Here is a 25,116-nt window from a genome sequence, read left to right as displayed (position 1 = left end):
AACATCTTCGTTGAATAACTACGTCCGTCGCATAATTGACACGTTTTAGCGTGGCGGAGTGGGAAGATGGCTGTAACAGCGGCTTGGATGCATGGCTCCTCCAATATGCGGCTAACCGAGGGTCTGGTGTCTGTTCTGAAGGAGCAGCGGCCCGAATATTTACCTGCACTTTTAGCGAATTACCGGGAGCACGGCGTGTTCTCGACACAGGTAAAACTGGCTTGCTATTCTTGGAATTGACCAAGCATGGCATCCCGTCTGCTTTCAATTTTTTTTTTTTTTTACCTTAGCAAGGTAGCTGTGTTACAGCCCGGATTCGAACCAGGGTGTCTGTAGTGAAGCCTCTAGCAATGAGATGCCTTAGACCGCTGCGCCACTCGGGAGCTGTCTCAATGAGTATCGTCTCAATGCAATCGACTCGTGCTAGTCTTTGTTTTTCCCTTGCTGAATAGCATTGTGTCATATCTTGCTACATAGCCCACTCTAATGTCGTTTTGCGTCTAAAGTTTGTATAGCCGCTGATCGCCCGGTTGATGTCACTTACTTCTCGCTCTTATCCCCTCAGAGTACTGGAGCTGTGGGTGGTCTCGTGGGACTCAGCAACGCCAAACTTGGCAACAGCAAAACCAAGTTCGAGGGGCTGTGTCTTCTCTCAGTGCTGGTCAAAGACAGTTCTAGTGATGTGTTCCAACAACACTGTCTCTCATGGCTACGGTCCCTACAGCAGGTCATACAGGTAAGACACAGTATGAAGCTAAGACACTGTATGAAGACGCCTGTAGACCAGTGCTTGACTTTGGCAGGAGCTCAGGAGTAGCGCCTCAAATGTTCTACTGCTTGATCTCCTGTTTCTCTTATAGAATATTGCACCTAAATATAACTGTACCGGCACCTATTTCAGTCCAAGTCAAGCACTGTTGTAGACTTTCATGATAAACACACACACACACACACACACACATACACACACACACACACCGGAGACACATCTGTACAAAACATTCACTGAGACAAATCCAAGATACACAAGACTGCGGGGCCAGACGGATTACCAGGACATATGCTGACCAGGTGTCTTCACTGGCATTTTCAACATGTCCCTGATTGAGTCTGTAATACCAACATGTTTCAAGCAGACCACCATAGTCCCTGTGCCCAAGAGCACAAAAGCAACCTGCCTAAATGACTACAGACCTGGAGCACTCACGTCCGTAGCCATGAAGTGCTTTGAAAGGCTGGTAGTGGCTCACATCAACACCATTATCCCAGAAACCCTAGACTCACTCCAATTTGCATACCGCCCAAACAGATCCACAGAAGATGCAATATCTATTGCACTCTACACTGCCCTTTCCCACCTGGACAAAAGGAACACTTATGTGAGAATGCTATTCATTGACTACAGCTCAGCGTTCAACACCATAGTACCCTCGAAGCTCATCACTAAGCTAAGGATCCTGGGACTAAACACCTCCCTTTGCAACTGGATCCTGGGCTTCCTGACGGGCCACCCCCAGGTGGTGAGGGTAGGTAGCAACACGTGCCACGCTAATCCTCAACACTGGAGCTCCCCAGGGGTGCGTGCTCCGTCCCCCCCTGTACTCCCTGTTCACCCACGATTGCATGGCCAGGCACGACTCCAACACCATCATTAAGTTTGCAGACGACGCAACAGTGGTAGGCCTGATCACCGACAACGACGAGACAGCCTATAGGGAGGAGGTCAGAGACCTGGCCGGGTGGTGCCAGAATAACAACCTATCCCTCAACGTAACCAAGACTAAGGAGATGATTATGGACTACAGGAAAAGGAGAACCGAGCACGCCCCCATTCTCATCGACGTGGCTGTAGTGGAGCAGGTTGAGAGCTTCAAGTTCCTCGGTGTCCACATCAACAACAAACTAGAATGGTCCAAACACACCAAGACAATCGTGAGGAGGGCATCTGCCACCCAGGACCTCTACACCAGGTGGTGTCAGAGGAAGGCCCTAAAAATTGTCAAAGACCCCAGGCACCCCAGTCATAAACTGTTCTCTCTACTACCACATGGCAAGCGGTATCGGAGTGCCAAGTCTAGGACAAAAAGGCAGTTTTTACCCCCAAGCCATAAGACTCCTGAACAGCTAATCAAATGGCTACCCTGACTATTTGCATTGTGTGCCCCCCCAACCCCTCTTTTACACTACTGCTACTCTGTTCATCATATATGCATAGTCACTTTAACCATATCTACATGTACATACTACCTCAATCAGCCTGACTAACCGGTGTCTGTATGTAGCCTCGCTACTTTTATAGCCTTGCTACTGTATATAGTCTGTCTTTTTTACTGTTGTTTTATTTCTTTACTTACCTATTGTTCACCTAATACCTTTTTTGCACTATTGGTTAGAGCCTTTAAGTAAGCATTTCACTGTAAGGTCTACTACACCTGTTGTATTCGACGCACGTGACAAATAAACTTTGATTTGAAGACACACACCTGTACAGCACAATGCATAACCTAGAGAGAGGCACACATTTTATGACTTTGCTTAATCAAATGTGGATGGGGACATCAGAAAGAACTGGGTTAAATCTCTTGACATTTCTTACTTAAAAAAAAAATCTACTTAAGCTAATTCAAACCCTTTTTCCCTCTCCCCCAGTCCCAGGACCCCCTCCCGTCCGTCCAGCTAGCGGTGGGTGTCCTCCAGGACCTGCTCCAGTATTCATCCCAGCTACCTGAGCTGGCCAGGGAGGTGGGCCTCAACTCTGTCCTGGGGATCCTCACCTCCCTGCTAGGCCTCAAGTCTGAGGTAAGTTAGGGCTGGGGAATTGCTTGTATACAGTAGCAGTTAACTATGTAAGCTGGAGGATACTAAAGCAAAAAGGTGGCAATGAAACACGAGTGATTCATTCTCTGTTGGAACTTTTTATTGAGGAATACTAGAGCAGAATTCGATAACAGTGTGTGTATGTTTAGTGTCACCTAGCTGCCATGGAGGGGATGACTGCATGTATGACCTTCTATCCCCGAGCCTGTGGCTCCCTGAGGGTGAGCATTACAACACACTCATTTACTACATGACAAATCAGATGCTCTTTTAGTACATCATAATTTGGGAGACTCCGTGTTGTCGTTATTGATGTTGTTTTTATCTCTGTCTGACAATTTGTCTTCAACAGGACAAACTGGGTGCCTATTTCTTATCCAAAATGGAGAGTGTCAACCCAAAAGTACAAGAGGTTTGTCTTCAGTTTATTTTGTGACGCACCACCTGGATTCGGTCCTATGTAGTGAAATTGTGTTTTTTACATTAGATAAAAGTAGAGACTCCGATCTAGAAAATGGTATATCGTACACTGCAGTTGAGGAACAATGGGAAAGTAGTTCTGCTTTGAAAGGTGATGATAAACTTGTAACCCCACTTTAGAGAAAATGGCCCGTGAATGTTTTGGTACACCTGCTGGAGAGCTCTTCTTTGTGTATGTTCATTCAGCATTGTTCACACCCTCTTAAGCCTTAGTCCCACCCAACCCTTTAAGGATTCACAGTGTAGTAAACAACCAAAGATTTCAAGACTAAATGTGGTGAAAGTAGTAGGAAAAAGTAGTAGCAAAAATTGACTTTATCTAGTCCTTGGCCTATATCCTAATCTGATTTTGGTGCAGGTCATGTTCTTCACATGACCTGTATCTGGTAAATGCACACTATGTCAAATAAAATATAAGTTTATTTGTCACATGCACAGGGTACAGAAGGTGTAAACAGTATAGTGAAATGGTTACTTGCTTAGTAGAGTTTTTGGTTTAGTCATGTACAGTTGAAGTCGGAAGTTTACATACTCTTAGGTTGGAGTCATTAAAACTTGTTTTTCAACCACTCCACAAATTTCTTGTTCACAAACTATAGTTTTGGCAAGTCGGTTAGGACATCTACTTTGTGCATGTCACAAGTAATTTTTCCAACAATTGTTTACAGACAGATTATTTCACGTATCACAATTCCAGTGGGTCAGAAGTTTACATACACTAAGTTGACTCTGCCTTTCAACAGCTTTGAAAATTCCAGAAAATGATGTCATGGCTTTAGAAGCTTCTGATAGGCTAATTGACATCATTTGAGTCAATTGGAGGTGTACCTTTGGATGTATTTCAAGGCTTACCTTCAAACTCAGTGCCTCTTTGCTTGACATCATAGGAAAATCAAAAGAAATCAGCCAAGACCTCTGAAAAAAAATTGTAGACCCCCACAAGTCTGGTTCATCCTTGGGAGCAATTTCCAAACGCCTGAAGGTACCACGTTCATCTGTACAAACAATTTTACGCAAGTATAAACACCATGGGACCGCGCAGCCGTCATATCGCTCAGGAAGGAGACGCATTCTGTCTCCTAGAGATGAATGTACTTTGGTGCAAAAAGTGCAAATCAATCCCAGAACAACAACAAAGGACCTTGTGAAGATGCTGGAGGAAACGGGTACAAAAGTATGTGTCCACAGTAAAAAGAGTCCTATATCGACATAACCTGAAAGGCCGCTCAGCAAGGAAGAAGCTACTGCTCCAAAACCGCCAAAAAAAGCCAGACTACGGTTTGCAACTGAACATGGGGACAAATATTGTATTATTTGGAGAAATGTCCTCTGGTCTGATGAAACAAAAATAGAACTGCTTGGCCATAATGACCATCGTTATGTTTGGAGGAAAAAGTGGGATGCTTGCAAGCCGAAGAACAGCATCCCAACCGTGAAGCACGGGGGTGGCAGCATCATGTTGTGGGGTTGCTTTGCTGCAGGAGGGACTGGTTCACTTCACAAAATAGATGGCTTATGAGGAAGGGAAATTGTGGATATATTGAAGCAACATCTCAAGACATCAATCAGGAAGTTAAAGCTTGGTCGCAAATGGGTGTTCCAAATGGACAATGACCCCAAGCATACTTCCAAAGTTGTGGCAAAATGGCTTAAGGACAACAAAGTCAAGGTATTGGAGTGGCCATCACAAAGCCCTGACCTCAATCCTGTAGAAAATGTGTGGGCAGAGCTTAAAAAGCCAGTTTAAAAACAACTGAGTTTAAATGTATTTGGCTACGGTGTATGTAAACTTCCAACTTCAACTGTACATGGATGAATGCTTCTTCCTCTCTGTCATGGATGCCATGGTTGCCCTTAGTTTGAAGATGTAATCTAATCCTCTCTGCTTCCACCGGGCATTCCACTGATTCGAAAATTCGGTCAACTTCCGTGACAACGACACCGTTTCTTCCCCACCATTGTCATCAGAGGACTACAATGTCTGGTTCAATGAAAAATGTTTTTCCCGAAATCAAGGATTTCCTCATTGTCTGGTTAATTTTTACAGTCGGAAAGAGTCACTATCATCCTCCAGAAAGTAGTCCATCATACTACTGAGCTTTGTCGATATCGCAATTAACTTCATTGTAGAGAGCAGTAGCAGAAAATGTTTCAGTTCTTCATTATATCTTCGTGTTATAATAATAGCTCATGTTATAGACAGAAGCCAGCTACATGGCAGATCAATCCAATCTCTTCTCCTTGGCAGGTCAAGCCCAACCATTATCTCAGCCAATCATTTCCAGCGAAAAGGTTCCTGTATTTTTCCGTGGCTACACCAACTAGGCTCGTAATTTTAAATGTTTTATTCGTATTTACAGATGGTATACAAGTTTGTTAGTAAGGCACATGAAAGTTAACATGTTCCAGAAAACATTTCTGCAAAAACAACGTTCAAATGCCTTTCCTGTGAAGTAGTGACATGCGACATACACCTAGTTTCTTGAAAAGGGTCACATTTTCTTCCATGTTAAATCTGTCTCTATTTGTATGCTTTATTTATATAACCTCATGTTTGTCAACGCCTTCACTTTTCTCCTCCATCTCTCTATCTTCTCTATCTATCTCTCCATCTCCAGGTAGCATGTGAGTGTTATGGTCGTCTGACCTGTTTGGGCGGAGTGGTGGAGAGAGGGGGAGGCGGGCGCAGAGCCGAGGGATGGACCAATCAGCTTCACTGCCTGTTGGCCTCGGCCAATGGCATACTGGCACAACTCTACCAGGGCTCTGAATCAGGTAGAGAATGCTTTTTCTTTCATAAAGCGTTTCAGAGTATGAGCGCTGATCTAGGCTCAGTATAGCCTTATAGATCTTAATGAATAAGATTACATGGTCAGGGGAGACCTGATCCTAGATCAGCACTCCTACTCTCAGATGTTTTCATGAATGATTAAAAACATGAAAATTGTCTTCAGGGTTTTACAACCAGAATGATGCTTATCTGCTAGGGAGGTAATGATTCACCGGTTCAAATGTTTAAGATACGAGTGCACCGGTCCACGGGAGCCCAAACCGATGCAAATGTAGCATGAATCGGTCTGAAAATCGATTCAAACGTAACGAACTGCCGATTCACTGATGTCTTTTACTCATATCATTTTATTTCCCCCATTCGAAAATACCTCTTATCTTTTGTGACTGAATAGTAGCCTATCTAACTAAGCACGTAAATGTGTGTGACAGTCATTGATCTCCAAGCCAGATAACAACGGTGTGTGCGCACAGAGCGCAGGTGCTCATGCCAACAAGAGCTAGGCATACCCCTGATTAGGGATGCGCCGATATTACATTTCTGGCCGATAACGATAGCCAATATTTTCCTTGCCAAAAAAAAGATACCGATAACCGATATACATTTTTTTAGCTGCCTTTTTAAGCATAGCTGAAACACACACACACTGAACAAAAAGTTCTTTTGTTGGCATTTACATATGTCCCCATTACCTGTAAAACATAATCAAAACCTATTTCTTTCACTTACTTGTTGTGCTGTTTTCTTGTTCATTTGTTCAATTAATCACATTTATTTATAAAGCCCTTAAGTGCTGTACAGAATCCCAGCCTAAAAACCCCAAACAGCAAGCAATGCAGGTATACAAGCACGGTAGCTAGGAAAAAATCCCTAGAAAGGCCGGAACGTAGGAAGAAACCTAGAGAGGAACCAGGCTATGAGGGGTGGCCAGTCCTCTTCTGGCTGTGCCGGGTGGAGATTATAACAGAACATGGCCAAGATGTTCAAATGTTCATAGATTACCAGCGGGGTCAAATAATAATCACAGTGGTTGTCGAGGGTGCAACAGGTCAGCACCTCAGGAGTAAATGTCAGTTGGCTTTTCAAAGCCAATCATTCAGAGTATCTCTACCGCTCCTGCTGTCTCTAGAGAGTTGAAAGCAGCAGGTCTGGGACAAGGTAGCACGTCCTGTGAACGGGTCAGGGTTCCATAGCCACAGGCAGAACAGTTGAAACTGGAGCAGCAGCATGACCAGGTGGACTGGGGACAGCAAGGAGTCATCAGGCCAGGTAGTCCTGAGGCATGGTCCTAGGGCTCAGGTCCTCAGAGAGAAAGGGGGAGAATTTGAGAGAGCAAACATACAGTTGAAGTCGGAAGTTAACATACACCTTAGCCAAATACATTTAAACTCAGCTTTTCACAATTCCTGACATTTAATCCTAGTAAAAATTCCCTGTTTTGTGTCAGTTAGGACCACCACTTTATTTTAAGAATGTGAAATGTCACAAAAATAGTAGAGAGAATAATTTTTTCATCTTTTATTTCTTTCATCACATTCCCAGTGGGTCAGAAGTTTACATACACTCAATTAGTATTTGGTAACATTGCCTTTAAATTGTGTCAAATGTTTCAGGTAGCCTTCCACAAGCTTCCCACAATAAGTTTGGTGAATTTTGGCCCATTCCTCCTGACAGAGCTGGTGTAACTGAGTCAGGAGGTAGGCCTCCTTGCTTGCACACACTTTTTCAGTTCTGCCCACAAATTTCTATAGGAATGAGGTCAGGGCTTTGTGATGGCCACTCTAATACTTTGACTTTGTTGTCCTTAAGCCATTTTGCCACAACTTTGGAAGTATGCTTGGGGTCATTGTCCATTTGGAAGACCCATTTGCGACCAAGCTTTAACTTCCTGACTGATGTCTTGAGATGTTGTTTCAATATATCCACATAATTTTCCTGCCTCATGATGTCATCTATTTTGCTCCTACAGCAAAGCACCCCCACTACATGATGTAGCCACCCCCGTGCTTCACGGTTGGGATGGTGTTCTTCGGCTTGCAAGCCACCCCTTTTTACTCCAAACATAAAGATGGTCATTCTGGCCAAGCAGTTCTATTTTTGTTTCATCAGACCAGAGGACATTTCTCCAAAAAGTACAATCTTTGTCCCCATGTGCAGTTACAAACCGTAGTCTGGCTTTTTTATGCTGGTTTTGGAGCAGTGACTTCTTCCTTGCTGAGTGGCCTTTCAGGTTATGTCGATATAGGACTCGTTTTTCTGTGGATATGGATGCTTTTGTACCTGTTTCCTTCAGCATGTTCACAAGGTCCTTTGCTGTTGTTCTGGGATTGATTTGCCCTTTTCACACCAAAGTACATTCATCTCTAGGAGACAGAATGCGTCTCCTTCATGAGCGTTATGACGGCTGCGTGGTCCCATGGTGTTTATACTTGCGTACTATTGTTTGCAAAGATGAACGTGGTACCTTCAGGCGTTTGGAAATTGCTCCCAAGGATGAACCAGACTTGTGGAGGTCTAAATGTTATTTTCTGAGGTCTTGGCTGATTTCCTTTGATTTTCCCATGATGTCAGGCAAAGAGGCACTGAGTTTGAAGGTAGGCCTTGAAATACATCCACAGGTACACCTCCAATTGACTCAAATTATGTCAATTAGCCTATCAGAAGCTTCTAAAGCCCTGACATTTTCTGGAATTTCCAAGCTGTTTAGAGGCAGAGAACTTAGTGTATGTAAACTTCTGACCCACTGGAATTGTGACACAGTTAATTATAAGTGAAATAATCGGTCTGTAAACAATTGTTGGAAAAATGACTTGTGTCATGCACAAAGCAGATGTCCTAACCAACTTGCCAAAACTATAGTTTGTTAACAAGAAATGTGTGGGGTGGTTGAAAAACAAGTTTTAATGACTCCAACCTAAGTGTATCTTAACTTCTGACTTCAACTGTAAATTCACACAGGACACCAGATAAGACAGGAGAAATACTCCAGATTAGTTCAGTCTCAGCCAGGATTTCCTCATGCATGTCAAGCAGTGAAGTTTCAGCTCGGTCTGTCCGTGGCCTCTCATCCTCGGTGCGCACTGTCACTGTCCGTTTCCGTCATGTCTAGCTGTCTGTAACATTTCAAGTAAACCCTGTTCCTTGTCTCCATCGAAGTAGCGGGACCGAGCATGGTGGCGACACAGTAAAGAGACTCAGAGAGAATGCCACCCGAACCGCTTGTTCACAGCCTCTTGTAGAGTACTTTTGCAAATTTTTAACCCCACGGTCTGTGTTGGCAGTTTTGTTGAGCAGGCGTTTCAATGCCATGACAGAGGGTATTACGTCTGCTGCAGACGCAGTTGATGAGCTTATTTCTCGAGTCTGTTGTTCGACTGGAGCTAGGAATGTGTTCATGTTTCCAAGTTTCAAACATGTTCTCAAATGCCATTGAAATGGCAGCAGCAGATATGTGAACCAGCACATTCTTGAGCATGTAATACGGCTTTCCTCAGTACGAAATCCTCGTCGACCCACGGTGCTGTCAGACTCAGCATGCTCATGGGGCTGACTTCGCTGGTCCAAATGTCAGTCGTGAAGCTAATAGCAGTGACGCCCATAGAAAGTAGCTCATGGATGTGCGTTTCAACAATCCTGTGCAACTCTGGTAGGGCAACATCTAAAAAATAGTGCCTACTTGGTAGTGTGTACCGAAGCTCTAGGTGTTCGACCAGTCGGCGAAGGCCAACATCATCCAGGACAGAGAGCGGTTGATTGTCAAGGGCAATGAATTCCATTATCTTTGCATTAATGGATTTCAGCTTTTGAGTTGTCTCGCTGTAATTTTCTTACTCTTTCAAATGACTGCTCGACTTGAACTTGTTTAGTTGTTGGAAGTTTGCGCTTAGTATTTTTCTGCTTTTGTTCTGAGTAGGGCTGTATTTTTCGTGGCGTCGTTATGTAATTACCTACGTTATATATGTATGCAGGTTAGCGTTGACATCGGTTTTGGCACATCGCCGTTAAACTAGACATCGGGCCGATGTTGGCATTTTTAGATAATGTCTGCCGATTCTGATATATCGTGCATCTCTACCACTGATCTTATATTCAAACTCCTGCATGGCACCTTCAGCATTCCAATGCTTGTGGCTTTTGCAAAGTCAAATCATAGGCTTTATTAGTTGGGTGACAACCATTGTAATTTGCTGGGTCATTGTTACCAAATGCGCTGTAGAAAATGGGGTTTTTACCGGCGGAGATGTGTAGACTACCGGAGTGGACACAACTTACATCTTTCTGATTGCACATCTAACTGCTGATTGGGTCTTTTCGATTGCCAGGTTTGACCATAAGAAATAGTTTTGGTAGTTTTGCTTTTAAACAGTCAGTGCATTTGGTCATTTTTACAGGAACAGGTTAAAGTTGTAATTTCATAACAAGTATCTCTTGTTAAAGTTCCAAACGGTCAAAACCATTTGTTTTTGAGACGGGGGTGAAATCCAAAGCTGTGTTTTACATGAATTGGCTATAAATATTGAATCATTATTATTTAAAAAAAAGCATCTGTTAAAATGACAAGTTAAACAGTAGGTGATGGGGAGTTGAGATTAAACACCCTCCCTAATCTGGATGCTCAGGTCCTTAGCTCCATTTGCCTGGCAACCCAGACTCCTTGCTCCAGCCAAATGCTACGCCACACCCACGGACATTAGTTTCTCCTCCGCAATGAATAGCTCCCCAACCCTTCACCAAATTTGAACACTTTCGCGCCGATGGGTTGGGCCAGAGCCAGAACGGCGGTTTGAAAATTAGCCTTTGGATTTGATACTCTGACTGGTTAGAGACGATCAAATCGCTGAGGACTTTGTTTTGTACAAAGCCCCTCGTGCCCTCGTCACCACAAACAACTTCAACGATGGCAGTCTCGGACTAAAGTCTGTAGCAACAGAGCAGCGTGAGAATTTAGTGTGAGTCGTCAGGCTATAGCGCCATCGGTAACCGATTTGAATTTAGAACGGAAAATGAATGTGTTCATGCAACAAATGTTAGTGCCTCGGATCGTATCGAGTTTTTCCCCGAATCGAACCGAAACATTTCAAACTAAAAGTATCCATATCAGAGCCCATGTATCTAGATCGTGCTTGAAAGGAACGATTCCCATCCCTACTATCTAGTCTAGTGAGTCATGCCTCTTTCCCTACGGTGTGTTCTGCCCTCTTGTGTTTCAGAAGGGACAGTGCAGTATGAAGGGCCAGGTGTCGAGCTGCCCTACCATCCTCTGGACGACTCAGACCCCCTCCTCCTGCTGCAGTTACAACACAGATACAGAGCTGCCTGCCTGGCTCTCAAACACACACTCAGGTAGGTACACACACACACACACACACACACACACACACACACACACACACACACACACACACACACACACACACACACACACACACACATCGGAAGCTTTTACTAACTACCCAAATTACAAATGTTCCTGTCTGTCTCTCTCTCTCTGTCTCTCTCAGTGTGGACCCGGCCTCTGCAGTGCGTCTACCTGTACAGCAGGTGCTCAACCTGGTCTGTCGCGCCCTGGCGGTCAGCTCCAAGAGCATAGTGAGTGCCTCCTCACTCACTCACTCACTCACACACACCACTGTTTTGTCAAACACCCCCAAAAATGTAATAAACATTCAACCATCCAAAATGCAGTAAGGTGAGGTACACAAGAGTCTTGGTGTATCGTTGGCATGGTTCTCTTTATCAACAGAATGTAACGGGTGATGGGTGTGTGAGGCTGCTGGTGTTGCCTGCCGTACACAAAGACACTCTACAGGTGCTGCACGCTCTCATCACAGCGTAAGTACCTACTGAAGGCAACCCAAGTGCTAGCCTGGTCCCAGATCTGTTTGCGCTCATGCCAACTCCATTGCTCTCATTTGTCTCGTCAAACAGTGAGTGACAAGGAGTTGGCATGAGCGCACAAACGGATCTGGGACCAGGCTACGCAAGTGCTGGTTTGAAAAGAATCTAAATGCAATGGGTCTTTTATTCATTAGTGGACTGGTGGACTTTAATTCTTCTCTCTTCTTTCCTCTCTCCTATCTCAGTTTAGGCAGTGGGTTGGTGCAGTACTCCGGTGTGCTCCAGAGACTATTCTCTCAGACCCTGTCTGCCTGGACCCCTCTACCTGAAACCAGCCTGGGACAACAGAGAGCATTCAGGTATCTCACACACACACACACACCCTGCGCGCTATGCAGGAGGTTGGTGGCTCCTTAATTGGAGAGGCCGGGCTTGTGGTAAAGGCTGGAGCGGAATGCGTAGACTAGTATAAAATAATTCAAACACATAGCTTGACGTCATTCCGTTCACTCCGCTCCAGCCGTTATGGGCCGTCCTCCCCTCAGCAGCCTCCGCTGATACAAACACTCCAAACCTCCTGTATTTGTATTCGTATGTTCATAATCTCTCTCCTTTTGACCCATAGTGCAGTGCGTGTGTCCTTGTACCGTACCTTAGAACTCTGGGTAAGAGTGGGAGGAGCCTCAGCCAGTGTCTTGCAGGGAAGCCCCACCCACTCCGAGCTCCTATTGGCCCACCTGCTGGGTGACATCACACCAGGGGCGGACTCTGTTAGGGTGAGAGGATCTGATTGGTATATTGCCAACGAGAAGCTTAGGATGGTCACCACTATGGCTATGTAGTGCACTATTTCTGGTCAAAAAATGTTGGTCAATAGTAGTGCACTACATAGGGAATAGGGTGCCATTGCACGATATTTACTCACGCTCCACTTAAGTCTAACACATCCCCCTCTCCTCTCTTTTTCCTCCTCTTCTCCAGCCCTCTAGCTCTCCCCAGCTACGTGATCTGGTTTCCAGCAAGCCCTGCCCTAAAAGCCGGAAGCCTGGATTGGCTGTGAGCGACGGGGGCGGAGCCTCTTTCCAGAGGAAAGGAGACTCGCTGGCCAATCAGGACACCTGCCTGTCTGCACTCAGAGGTGGGGGGGTTTATCTAGTGTGTTGACATTTGTTGATTATTGGAGATGTGTGTAAACAAAACAAAAGTATACATTTTCCAGTCATGTTGCCAATGAATGACCAATCCCTTTCGTAGTGTATTTTTTAGCATTTACAATCAATCACAGGTCAATGATATCTTGACGAGCTGTAATGAGTATGGTAATACAACATATGACTGTCTCTCTTTGCAGCATTGAGACAAGTCATACTGACCAGTGGATCTCTACTGAAGGAAGATATACACAAGGTCAGTTGTGTGTGTTGTTATTAAACCTTCTCCGTAATAGTCATGACCGAACTTATTGGCACCCTTGATAAAGACGAGCAAAGAAAGACTGTATAGAATAAATAATACAAGTACTGAACTATATTGTATGCTAATTTGTTTGGGAAATGATTTTATACTAATACAATTGAACAGATAAATAGATTTTGTTGAACAAGTAATAAAAAAACGATTATCTTAAAATAAGGTTTCAAAATGATTATATCAAAGATCCACCTTCATATTTTACAGTAGGTATGGGGTTCTCTGCTCATTACATCCTGCTTTCAACGGCAAACCTGCCACTGGTGTGCGTGGCCAAAGAGCTCTATTTTGCTGTCATCTGGCCATGGCACCGGTTCCAATCCAATTGCCAATGCCGTTCAGCAAACTCCAAGCATCTACATTTGTAAGATGAAATGAAAACAATTTGGCCACGCGCACCAGTGGTGGGTTTGGTGTTGTGATAAGCAGAGATGAACGCCGTACCTACTGTAAAATATGGTGGTGGTGGATCGCTGATATTATGGGCCGATTTAGCTTCTACTGGTCTTGTGGCCCTTGTTATGGTCGACAGCATTGTGAACTTTACCCAGTACCGGGACATTTTAGCCTAAAACTCTGCTAGGGAGCTGAAACTTGACCGTAAGTGGATTTTTCAGTAAGACAGTAACCCCAAGCAAACAGCAAAGTCCACAAAGAAATGGTTAATTGACCACAAAATCAACATTTTGCAATGGCCATTTTAGTCTCCGGACGTGAACCCCATTGAAAACCCGTGGTTTGAATTGAAGAAGGCAGATGAAGGATATCAAGGATCTGGAAAGATTCTGTATGGATGAATAGTCTAAGATTCCCCCCCCCCCCCCCCCCAATGTCTTCTCCAATCTCATAAAACATTTTAGAAAAAGGCTCAGTGCCGGAGTATTGAAAACAAGGGTGCCAATAATTTTGACCGGGAAAGTATTACTTGTTTAACAAAATCTTTCTCTGAGCAATTGTATTAGTATAATATAATTTTCCAATAATTTTGGTCATGTTTCCTTTCCTCCCCGCTCTCTCTGCCTGCCCCTTTGTGTATCTATGTGATCGCTGTGTATGTTAACCCTGTATCTCCCTTCCCATCCCTCTCCCCCTAGCGTCTCCACGATGTCGTCCTCCCCCTGTGTGTGTGTCTGCAGCAACAGCATGGCGCTAACTGGAGTGACAGCGGGGCTGGGGGGGTGAGTGGCCAGTATGGCAGTGCCCCCCCACGTAGGGAGCTGTACCGTCTGCTACTGGCTCTGGTCCTAGTGCCCGCACCGCGATGGCCCCCACCCCTCACCTGTACTGTGTCCATACTCAGCCACGGGAGGAGGGATAGGAGTCTGAAGGTAGGGGGTAATATACCCACAGGGACCATGCGCACACACACACACACACACACACACATGCAGAAACCCTACCTACACACACAGGGACTGCAACCTGAAAGTACATGCACACACACACACACATGCAGAAACCCTACCTACACACACAATGACTGCAACCTGAAAGTACATGCACACACACACACACACACATGCAGAAACCCTACCTACACACACAATGACTGCAACCTGAAAGTACATGCACACACACACACACACACACACACACACACACACACACATGCAGAAACCCTACCTACACACACAGGGACTGCAACCTGAAAGTACATGCACACACACACACACACACACATGCAGAAACCCTACCTACACACACAATGACTGCAACCTGAAAGTACATGCACACACACACACACACACATGCAGAAACCCTACCTACACACACAATGACTGCAACCTGAAAGTACATGCACACACACACACACACACATGCAGAAACCCTACCTACACACACAGGGACTGCAACCTGAAAGTACATGCACACACACACACACACACACACACACACACATGCAGAAACCCTACCTACACACACAGGGACTGCAACCTGAAAGTACATGCACACACACACACACACACACACACACACACACACACACACACACACACACACACACACACACACACATGCAGAAACCCTACCTACACACACAGGGACTGCAACCTGAAAGTACATGCACACACACACACACACACACACACTCAGGGAGGGGGACTAAAGGGTTATTTGGGGTCGTGTTTTGGTTTGGTGGTCTGTGTCTAAGCAACCAAGTAAACATTATTCTGCCTCTTCTGTTCCACTTTAAATAAGAACATATACACACACACGCTCACCAACTCATACACTGCAAGCACACAATCGACACATGCACAAACACAAAACTACACGTATAGAACACACACACAGATCTATCTATCTATACATGCATACATACAGTGCCTTCGGGAAGTATTCAGACCACTTTACTTTTTACACAGCCGTATTCTAAAATGGATTTAAAAAATATAGATATTCCTCAGCAATCAACACGCAATACCCCACAATGACAAAGCGAAAACATGTTTGTAGAAATTTTTGCAAATGTATTAAAAATAAACAACAGAAATACCTTATTTACATAAGTATTCAGACCCTTTGCTATGAGACTCCATATTGAGCTCAGGTGCATCCTGTTTCCATTGATCATCCTTGAGATGTTTCTACAACTTGATTGGAGTTCACCTGTGGTAAATTCAATTGATTGGACATGATTTGGAAAGACATACCTGTCTATATAAGGTCCCATAGTTGTCTGTACATGTCAGAGAAAAAAACCAAGCCATGAGGTCGAAGGAATTGTCCGTAGAGCTCGGAGACAGGATTGTGTTGAGGCAAAGATCTGGGGAAGGGTACCAAAATATGTCTGCAGCATTGACGGTCCTCGAGAACACAGTGGCCTCCATCATTATTAAATGGAAGGAGTTTGGAACCACCAAGACTCTTCCTAGAGCTGGCTGCCCGACCAAACTGAGCAATCAGGGGAGAAGGGCCTTGGTCAGGGAGGTGACCAAGAACCCGATGGTCACTCTGACAGAGCTCTAGAGTTCCTCTTGGAGATGGGAGAACCTTCCAGAAGGACAACCATCTCTGCAACACTCCACCAATCAGGCCTTTATGGTAGAATGGCCAGACAGAAGCCACTCCTCAGTAAAAGGCACATGACAGCCCGCTTGGAGTTTGCCAAAAGGCACCTAAAGACTCAAAACATGAGTAACAAGATTATCTGGTCTGATGAAACCAAGATTGAACTCTTTGGACTGATTGCCAAGCGTCACTTCTGGAGGAAACCTGGCACCATCCCTACGGTGACGCATGGTGGTGGCAGCAAAATGCTGGGGGATGTTTTTGTTGTTTTTGAGACTAGTCAGGAATGAGGCAAAGATGTACAGAGATCCTTAATGAAAACCTGCTCCAGAGCGCTCAGGACCTCAGACTGGGTTTCACCTTCCAACAGGACAACGACCCTAAGCACACAGCCAAGAAATCGCAGGAGTGGCTTCGGGACAAGTCTCTGAATGTCCTTGAGTGGCCCAGCCAGAGCCCGGACTTGAACCCGATCTAATATCTTTGGAGAGACCTGAAAATAACTGAGCAGCGACGCTCCCCATCTAACCTGACAGAGCTTGAGAGGATCTGCAGGGAAGAATGGGAGAAACTCACAAAATACAGGTGTGCCAAGCTTGTAGCGTTTGAGGGGAAAATTATGTATTCACCTTATTTGTTTGAGATGAATAGTTAGCCATTATTGACTTAACTAATACTGTAGTAAAACATTTATTTCCTTCATTCTGAGTGAACTGAGAGGAGTTTTTTTAAGCTGGGGCTGGCAACTATTTGATGGCTAGGTAAAACCTACAGCTGGCGTTCCATAGATAAGATGTGGTGGGTGTCACAGAGAGAGGCTGGAGGAACAAAGGCCTCAGTATTCCTAATCTTCATGGCATCTGGGAGACTGGGAGTACCAGTGGCAGATCACCACTTCATTAAGTCAGGATTCCTATTTGACTCAGCCATGCCTCCTTGCCCGTCCAACATTTCCTCATCTCCCACCCCTTCTAATGCGACTATCCCCGATGCTTCTCCCTGTTTTTCCCCTGCCCCGCTACAAAGTTTCTCCCTGCAGGCAGTCACTGAGTCCGACGTGCTAAAGGAGCTCCTTAAAATTGACCCCAAAAAAACATCTGGGTCAGATGGTTTAGACCCTTCTTTAAGGTTGCTGCCCCTATCATCGCCAAGCCTATCGCTGACCTTTTTAACCTTTCTCTCCTTTCTGAGGAGGTTCCCATTGCTTGGAAGGCAGCCACAGTCCGCCCTTTGTTTAAAAGGGGAGATCAAGCTGATCATAACTGTAAAAGGCCTATTTCTATTTTGACCTGTTTATCAAAAGTGTTGGAAACACTTGTCAATAATCAACTGACTGGCTTTGTTGATGTCTATAGTATTCTCTCGGGTATGCAATCTGGTTTCCGCTCAGGTGTGTAATCTGGTTTCCGCTCAGGTGTGTCACTGCAACCTTAAAGGTCCTCAATGATGTCACCATTGCCCTTGATTCTAAGCAATATTGTGCTGCTGTTTTTATTGATCTGGCCACAGCTTTCGATACGGTAGACCATTCCATTCTTGTGGGCTGGCTAAGGAGTATTGGTGTCTCTGAGGGGTCTTTGGCCTGGTTTGCTAACTACCTCTCAAAGAGTGCAGTGTATAAAGTCAGAAAATCTGCTGTCTCAGCCATTGCCTGTCACCAAGGGAGTACCCCAAGGCTCAATCCTAGGCCCCATGCTCTTCTCAATTTACATCAACAACAAAGCTCAGGTAGTGGGAAGCTCTCTCATCCATTTATATGCAGATGATAGTCTTATACTCAGCTGGCCCCTCCCTGGATTTTGTGTTAAATTCTCTACAATAAAGCTTTCTTAGTGTCCAACAAGCTTTCTCTGCCCTTAACCTTGTTCTGAACACCTCCAAAACAAAGGTCATGTGGTTTGGTAAGAAGAATGCCCCTCTTTCCACAGGTGTTATTACTACCTCTGAGGCTTTAGAGCTTGAGGTAGTCACTGCATACAAGTACTTGGGAGTATGGTTAGACGGTGCACTGTTCTTCTCTCAGCACATATCAAAGCTGCAGGCTAACATTTCAATCTAGACTTGGGTTTCCTCTATCGTAATCGCTCCTCTTTCACCCCAACTTCCAAACTAACCCTGATTCAGATGACCATCCTACCCATGCTAGATTACGAAGACATAATTTATAGATTGACAGGTAAGGGTGCTCTCGAGCGGCTAGATGTTCTTTACCATTCGGCCATCAGATTTGCCACCAATGCTCCTTATAGGACACATCACTGCCCTCTATACTCCTCTGTAAACTGGTCATCTCTGTATACGTCGCAAGACCCACTGGTTGATGCTTATTTATAAAACCCTCTTAGCCTCACTCCCCCCCCATCTGAGATATCTACTGCAACCCTCATTCTCCACATACACCTGTTCTGCCAGTCACATTTTGTTAAATGTCCCCAAAGCACACACATCCCTGGGTTGCTCCTCTTTTCAGTTCGCTGCAGCTAGCGACTGGAACGAGCTGCAACAAACACTCAAACTGTACAGTTTTATCTCAATCTCTTCATTCGAAGACTCAATCATGGACACTCTTACTGACAGTTGTGGCTGCTTTGTATGTATTGTTGTCTCTACCTTCTTGACCTTTGTGCTGTTAACTTTGCCCAATAATGTTTGTACCATGTTTGTGTTGCTACCATGTTGTTGTCATGTTGTGTTGCTATCATTCTATGTTGTTGTCTTAGGTCTCTCTTTATGTCGTGTTGTGTCTCTCTTGTTGTGATGTGTGTTTTGTCCTATATTTATTTTTTTAACCCCAGGCCCCCGTCCCCGCAGGAGGCCTTTTGGTAGGCCGTCATTGTAAATAAGAATTTGTTCTTAACTGACTTGCCTAGTTAAATATCTTTTTTAATAAAAATGTATAAAACCAGAGGATGAACACAAAGTGGCTAATGGTGGCCCCAATCTATATGGGGGGGGTTGAACCAGGTATGACTGAGCAATCTTGGAATGAGGTATTTAAGGAACAGCATAGTCTGAGAGCCTACCCTTTACAGACTAACAATCAAGACTGTTGGGTCGACGGTTTCATTATTGCAATAATGAATCAATATTAAATATAGATGATTGTTTAAAGATATGACCAAGTCTCTCTCAGTACTGAATTTCCACGACAAGCGTCACACCCAAGAAGACTCGATGCTGAAATCAATGACAAAGGTGCATCAACAAAGTACTGAGTAATGGGTATGAATACTTATGTAAATGTGATATTTCATTTGTGTTTTTTTATCAATTAGATTAAAAAATAAATAAATTATAACCTGTTTTTGTCACTATGGGTTATTGAGTGTAGATTGATGAGGAAAAAAGTCACGGGGTCTGAATACTTTCCGAAGGCACTATGCATACATACTGAACAAAAATATAAATGCAACATGGAACAATTTCAACGACACATACAAGCAGTGTGTGTGTGTGTGTGCACAGTACCAGTCAAAAGTTTGGACACACCTATTCATTCCAGGGTTTTTCTTTATTTTTACTATTTTTTACATTGTAGAAAATTTGTGAAAACATCAAAATTATGAAATAACACATGGAATCATGTAGTAACCAAAAAAGTGTTAAACAAATCAAAATATATGTTCTATTTGAGATTGTTCAAAGTAGCCATCCTTATAATGTAACCTTATGAACATGTCCAATGGAAGCATTTACAACAGCGGATTCATTTTCTAGAGTTGATTGTGTAGTTTGTTTTGAGGTGTGTGAAGGATGTAATTACTATCTGACTCTGGCTATTGGACACAGTTCCATGCATTTCAGCCATTGTCTCTTAGCTGAAGCTCAGGTGATAATGCTACTGTACTAACACCGAGTATGTTTAGTGGTGTCATTTTACCCTCGTGCTGTTGAGGACTATTTAGACTGGTTTAGAGAGGTGTAATACTCTGGGAAGATTTGTTTATAGCGTAGGAGTATTTTCCATGTGTGCTGTTATTTTCTGCTTTTGGTTAGCTCAGGCAAATTTGTATCCTTAGTGAAATGTACTGGACTAGCAAGCGACATTTGCCTACTGAATCTATTTCTCTTTATCCCCATCTCTCCCTCTCTCTCCAGGTATCCTCCTTCTGTACAGAGGCCCTGACCATATGCAACTCCCTCCTCCATCCGCGCACCCCCTCCCTCACTTTCCCCCTCACCCTCAAACCCACCCCCCCCCAGGCATCCAACCTCACCCTCCTAGGGGGGCCCACCCCCGGACCTCCCTTCCCCAGCTCCCTGGACAACCACCTACCTCTGGTTCTTCCAGGGCTCTCCGGCGGCCAGAGACCCGTTTTCATCCGTTACAACAAAGAAGAGGCAGAGGATGTGGAGATTTCGCTAGAGAGCGATTCGGACGATAGCGTGGTCATCGTGCCACAGAGGATGCTGATGTTAGAAAGCCAAGATGGCACCAGCGCTGCGGCCACTCTTCCCGGGTCTTCCTTAGCACCAGGTGGCGTCACACTCCCCGTGCCCTGTCCAGGGGGCGACCCGGGTGGGGACATCTCCCTCCCCCTTTCCAACGACCTTCCCTCTACCTCCCTCCCTCACCCTCTCCTCCCCTCCTCCACCCCAAACTCCACCATCAACTCGTTCCCTCCAGCTCCGCTAGTCTCTCTGGTTCCCCCTCTCAACTCCACCGGTGTGGCCCAACTCGGGGCTGACTCCCTGCCTGGAGCCCAGCTCCAGCAGATGTTGCTCCAGGGCCAGCCTCCAGCACCAGATCTCCCCATACAGGTACAAAAATCACTTAATTTTCACTTAAATGTCCTGTCGTTAAGTTTCGCTTGTGTGTCTTTTATCTTTTGGTTTTGTACACCAGCTGAAAATACATTTCACAACGGTATGGATGATACAATGATTATCTACACTACACATAGCTTGTTTTGGCACAAACTGAAATCAGGCCAAAAAAAAAAATGAATTTTAGAAACCAGGAGGAACAATTCTACGTATTGCGCCTTTAAATACAATTCTCGAACTCTACAGGTTCACCAGAACCAGTTAGTCCAGTCCAGCAGAGCCCTACAGCAGCAACAGCAATCCACTGACGAAGATCACACTGTCATTAATATCAACAGCTCTGATGAAGAAGAGGATGAGCTGGAAGAGGAAGAGGAGGAAGAGAGCGATTTCCCAGATGAGGAAGAATATGATGATGAAGAGCTTGATGATTATGAGGCGGAAGAGGGGGAGGAGATGGAGGATGAAGAAGAGGGAGAGATTCGGCTGTTGGACGGAGAAGGGAGGAGAGGAGGGATGGAAGGAGAGGTGCTCAGAGGGTTGGCGGAGGAGGGAGGGATAGGAGGATTCCGAGTGGAGAGCGAGGGGGAAGGAGGGATAAAGGCTCAGGAGGTGGAGAGCGAGGGGGAAGGAGGGATAAAGGCTCAGGAGGTGGAGAGCGAGGGGGAAGGAAGGAAAAAGGCTCAGGAGGTGGAGAGCGAGGGGGAAGGCGGGATAAAGGCTCAGGAGGTGGAGAGTGAGGGGGAAGGAGGGATAAAGGCTCAGGAGGTGGAGAGTGAGGGGGAAGGAGGGATAAAGGCTCAGGAGGTAGAGAGCATCGGAGTGATGGAGGAAGAGAGAGAGGGAGAGGAGGATGCCAATGAAGGAATGAATGACCCGACCATGCCTCAGATCCTGTGTGTGACGGGCGGAGCTCTGAGAGAGAGGAAGGAGCTAGATGAGGAAGGGGCCGAGCATGGGCAGAAATTGAGGTCATGGGAGCAGAAGGGAAGCAATCGGCCGGAGGGAACGTCCTCTTTTGAAGACGGTCCTGCTGCTCAACAACAACAGGAGGCGGAGCCTGCACCGGAAGTGAGGGTGCACGGTGACGATCAGCCATCCAAACAGGAGGGAGAAATATCCAAACAGGGCGGCAACAATACCGGACAGGATATGAGGTCATCAACAGCTCCGAGGGAGACCAAGGGAGAGGGGCCTGAACGAGAGAAAGAAGGAAAAGAGGGAGAGGATGGGAGAGGGATGAAGAGGAAGAGAGAGGGAGAGGAGGAAGGAACCGGACAGGGAACAGAGAAGAAAAAGGTAAGAAAAGGACTCAAACACACTGTTCAAAAAGTGTCCATATAACCATTGTACAACTCAGGCTTTTTGTAATGTACAACCCACACATTTCCAATGTGTTACATGGACATGGCTTAGGGGGAATACTTTGTAGATATACAAATGATGTTGGTTAATGACTGTTGTGCATTTCCTCTGCCACAACTTTTGTTGACCAATTCTGTCTAACAACCCACTCTCTCTCTCAGTTGGATGAAGAAGCGATGGCGTCCATGTTAGCCGACTTCGTAGCCTACCCTCCGGACAATGTAGAAAATGTGCCCTCTGCATCCAACCGCCCATCCTAAACAAGGCCAGACACGGCTCCATCACAATACCATCAGAACAACTCGATTTCTAGTCCCTTCCATAGTCTCACACATTCTTTCATTAAACACACTGAGGCTGGGTTTAGACAGGCACCCCAATTCTGATCTTTTTTCCCCACTAATTTGTCTTTGTTTTATTTTTATATATTTTTTTGCACCCCTTTTTCTCCCTAATTTCACGGTATCCAATTGGTAGTTGTCTCTTGTCTCATCGCTGCAACTCCCGTATGAACTTGGGAGAGGCGAAGTTCGAGAGCCGCGCCTCCTCCGAAACACGACCCAACCAAGCCGCACTGCTTCTTGACACAATGCCCACTTAACCCGGAAAGCCAGCTGCTCCAATGTGTCGGAGGAAACACCGTACACCTGGTGACCGTGGCAGCGTGCACGGCGCCCGGCCCGCCACTGAGTCTCTAGTGCTCGATGGGACGAGGACATTCCTGCCGGCCAAACCCTCCCCTAACCTGGACGATGCTGGGCCAACTGTGCACCGTCCCATGGGTCTCCCGGTCACGGCCGGCTGCGACAGAGCCTGGACTCTGAGCCAGAATCTGTAGTGGCACAGCTAGCACTCCGATGCAGGGCCTTAGACCACTTCACCACTCGGGAGGCCTCTCACTAATTGTTCTTTTGACCAATCACATCAGATCTTTTCACAACAGATCTTTTTCAGAGCTGATCTAATTGTTCAGAAGACCGATTAGTGAAATAAATATCAGAACTGGGCTACCTGTGTAAACACAGCCAGCCATAGAGGTTGGAATTAGATCGGTCTTAAACGATCACGTTTCGTCTTGAATACAGGACAGTAGATGCATTTGTAATACAACTCTCTGGACTATTATTTCTTTTAAACACTTTGATTATTTTACATCAACCATAAAGACTTTTCAGCTCATACTGGTGTGTGTGCTATTCTATGGTTAGTGAGTGTAGTAGTAGTGTGTTTTTGGATCTTTATATACAGTATAACTTCTGTTCTTTTTGTTCTCCCATTTTTTCTTATAAAATAAACGTCAAATGCAAACATGTTGAAACTAATAACTGTCAAGTCTTTATTGTATTGTTTCAGTGTGTGTGTAACAGTTTAACTTTAGTCCATCCCCTCGCCCCGACCCTGGCGCGAAAGGCTATTAGCGCGCACCACCGCTAACTAGCTAGCCATTTCACATCCGTTACATGTTCACTTTAGGAATGAATAAACGTAGCTTCTTATGCTGTGTTGAGGTTGTGAACCCGCCCTGTCAATGCTTAATTTAGAAGCGTAAGTGTATGCAGACATTCTGTGAAGGTTTTGAGATGTTTCTTCACCCAACAACTTCTCTGCTAAAAACTGTTTTGTAATACCAAATGTTCTTCACTATGTGGCCGATTCGATTTAGGAAATGTGTGCCTTTCCTACACAGTAGTTGGTATTCAGACTTACTTTATGCAGGTGGGTAATGGGCTTTGCAGGCGTGGTTCCCATGCGCACGCTGAATACGCAGAATTGAATTCAACCGCTGAAAACTCCCACTTGCTGGCCAACGGATTTTCTCTCGAGTTTTCATTAAATTGATCTTAAGTCATCCCTTTTAAATAAGGTGTACCCTTTCAATCAGAATTTAGTCTACAGACTCACTAGAATACATTGAGAGAACGGGTGCAGAATATAGGGATCAATGAAAGACCTCTATACCGAACAAAGATTTGACTGAGTTACAGATCGTATCAGGAAATACATTTATTTCAATTGACTGATTAGGCCATAATCTATGGATTTCACAGAACCATAAATATTTATTTCGTAACTCCATTTCTTGAACTGCATTGTTGTTTAAGGGCTTATAAGTAAGCGTTTTATGGTAAGGTACAACACCTGTTGTATTCGAAGCATGTGACAAATAACATTTTATTTGAATACTGTGTCGAAACTAGGTTGCATCTTGACTGAACGTTTTTTAACGTTCTTAAAGAGTGTGTGACTGTGACGGGGACCTGTCAGTTAAGTCTTTGCCCAAAGATGAAATGTTTAGAACAAACATGATTCTAGCCCACAGGATGAAGCAGCAGATCCTGTCAAAGTCTACACATTCCACACTAACGCTCACAATCTATCCCTCTTGGACGAAACACAATAGGGCAGTCTCTAAGGCAATCGAAATTTTGCAGATAGAAGTCAAGTTTACTCAGACCACATCTCTTAGAGCCATAAAGCTATAAGCAGAGTGACATTATGCATATTGACATGTGTGAGAACCTAATTAGAATTTGTGAAGTCATATTTTACTCCGTATTGTGCTTCTCTGTAGGGGC

The 25,116-nt window shown here is 44.9% G+C and overlaps 1 protein-coding gene across 2 annotated transcripts; it reads left to right on the top strand.

The window, feature by feature from the left end:
* Positions 1 to 8: 8 nt before the first annotated feature.
* Positions 9 to 23,865, top strand: LOC129865594 (proline-, glutamic acid- and leucine-rich protein 1-like). 2 transcript variants are annotated; one of them, XM_055938489.1, is made up of 17 exons: positions 9 to 210; positions 566 to 736; positions 2,650 to 2,799; positions 2,967 to 3,038; positions 3,170 to 3,229; positions 5,916 to 6,072; positions 11,299 to 11,431; positions 11,590 to 11,677; positions 11,832 to 11,920; positions 12,172 to 12,285; positions 12,552 to 12,702; positions 12,908 to 13,064; positions 13,278 to 13,333; positions 14,491 to 14,724; positions 20,507 to 21,169; positions 21,422 to 22,474; positions 22,712 to 23,865. In XM_055938489.1, exons 1-17 carry the CDS (start codon positions 67 to 69, stop codon positions 22,730 to 22,732), a joined length of 3,513 nt encoding a protein of 1,170 aa, XP_055794464.1. In that variant the 5' UTR covers positions 9 to 66; the 3' UTR covers positions 22,733 to 23,865. The 2 variants fall into 2 exon arrangements, with proteins under 2 accessions (XP_055794464.1, XP_055794463.1); XM_055938488.1 differs by having other exon boundaries at positions 16 to 210; positions 22,702 to 23,865.
* The last annotated feature ends 1,251 nt before the right edge of the window (positions 23,866 to 25,116 follow it).

The sequence above is a fragment of the Salvelinus fontinalis genome, chromosome 11 (genome assembly GCF_029448725.1).
Source record: "Salvelinus fontinalis isolate EN_2023a chromosome 11, ASM2944872v1, whole genome shotgun sequence".
NCBI lineage: Eukaryota > Metazoa > Chordata > Actinopteri > Salmoniformes > Salmonidae > Salvelinus > Salvelinus fontinalis.
Note: the sequence above shows the minus strand (reverse complement) of the source record. Positions and strands in the feature narration are given on the sequence as shown.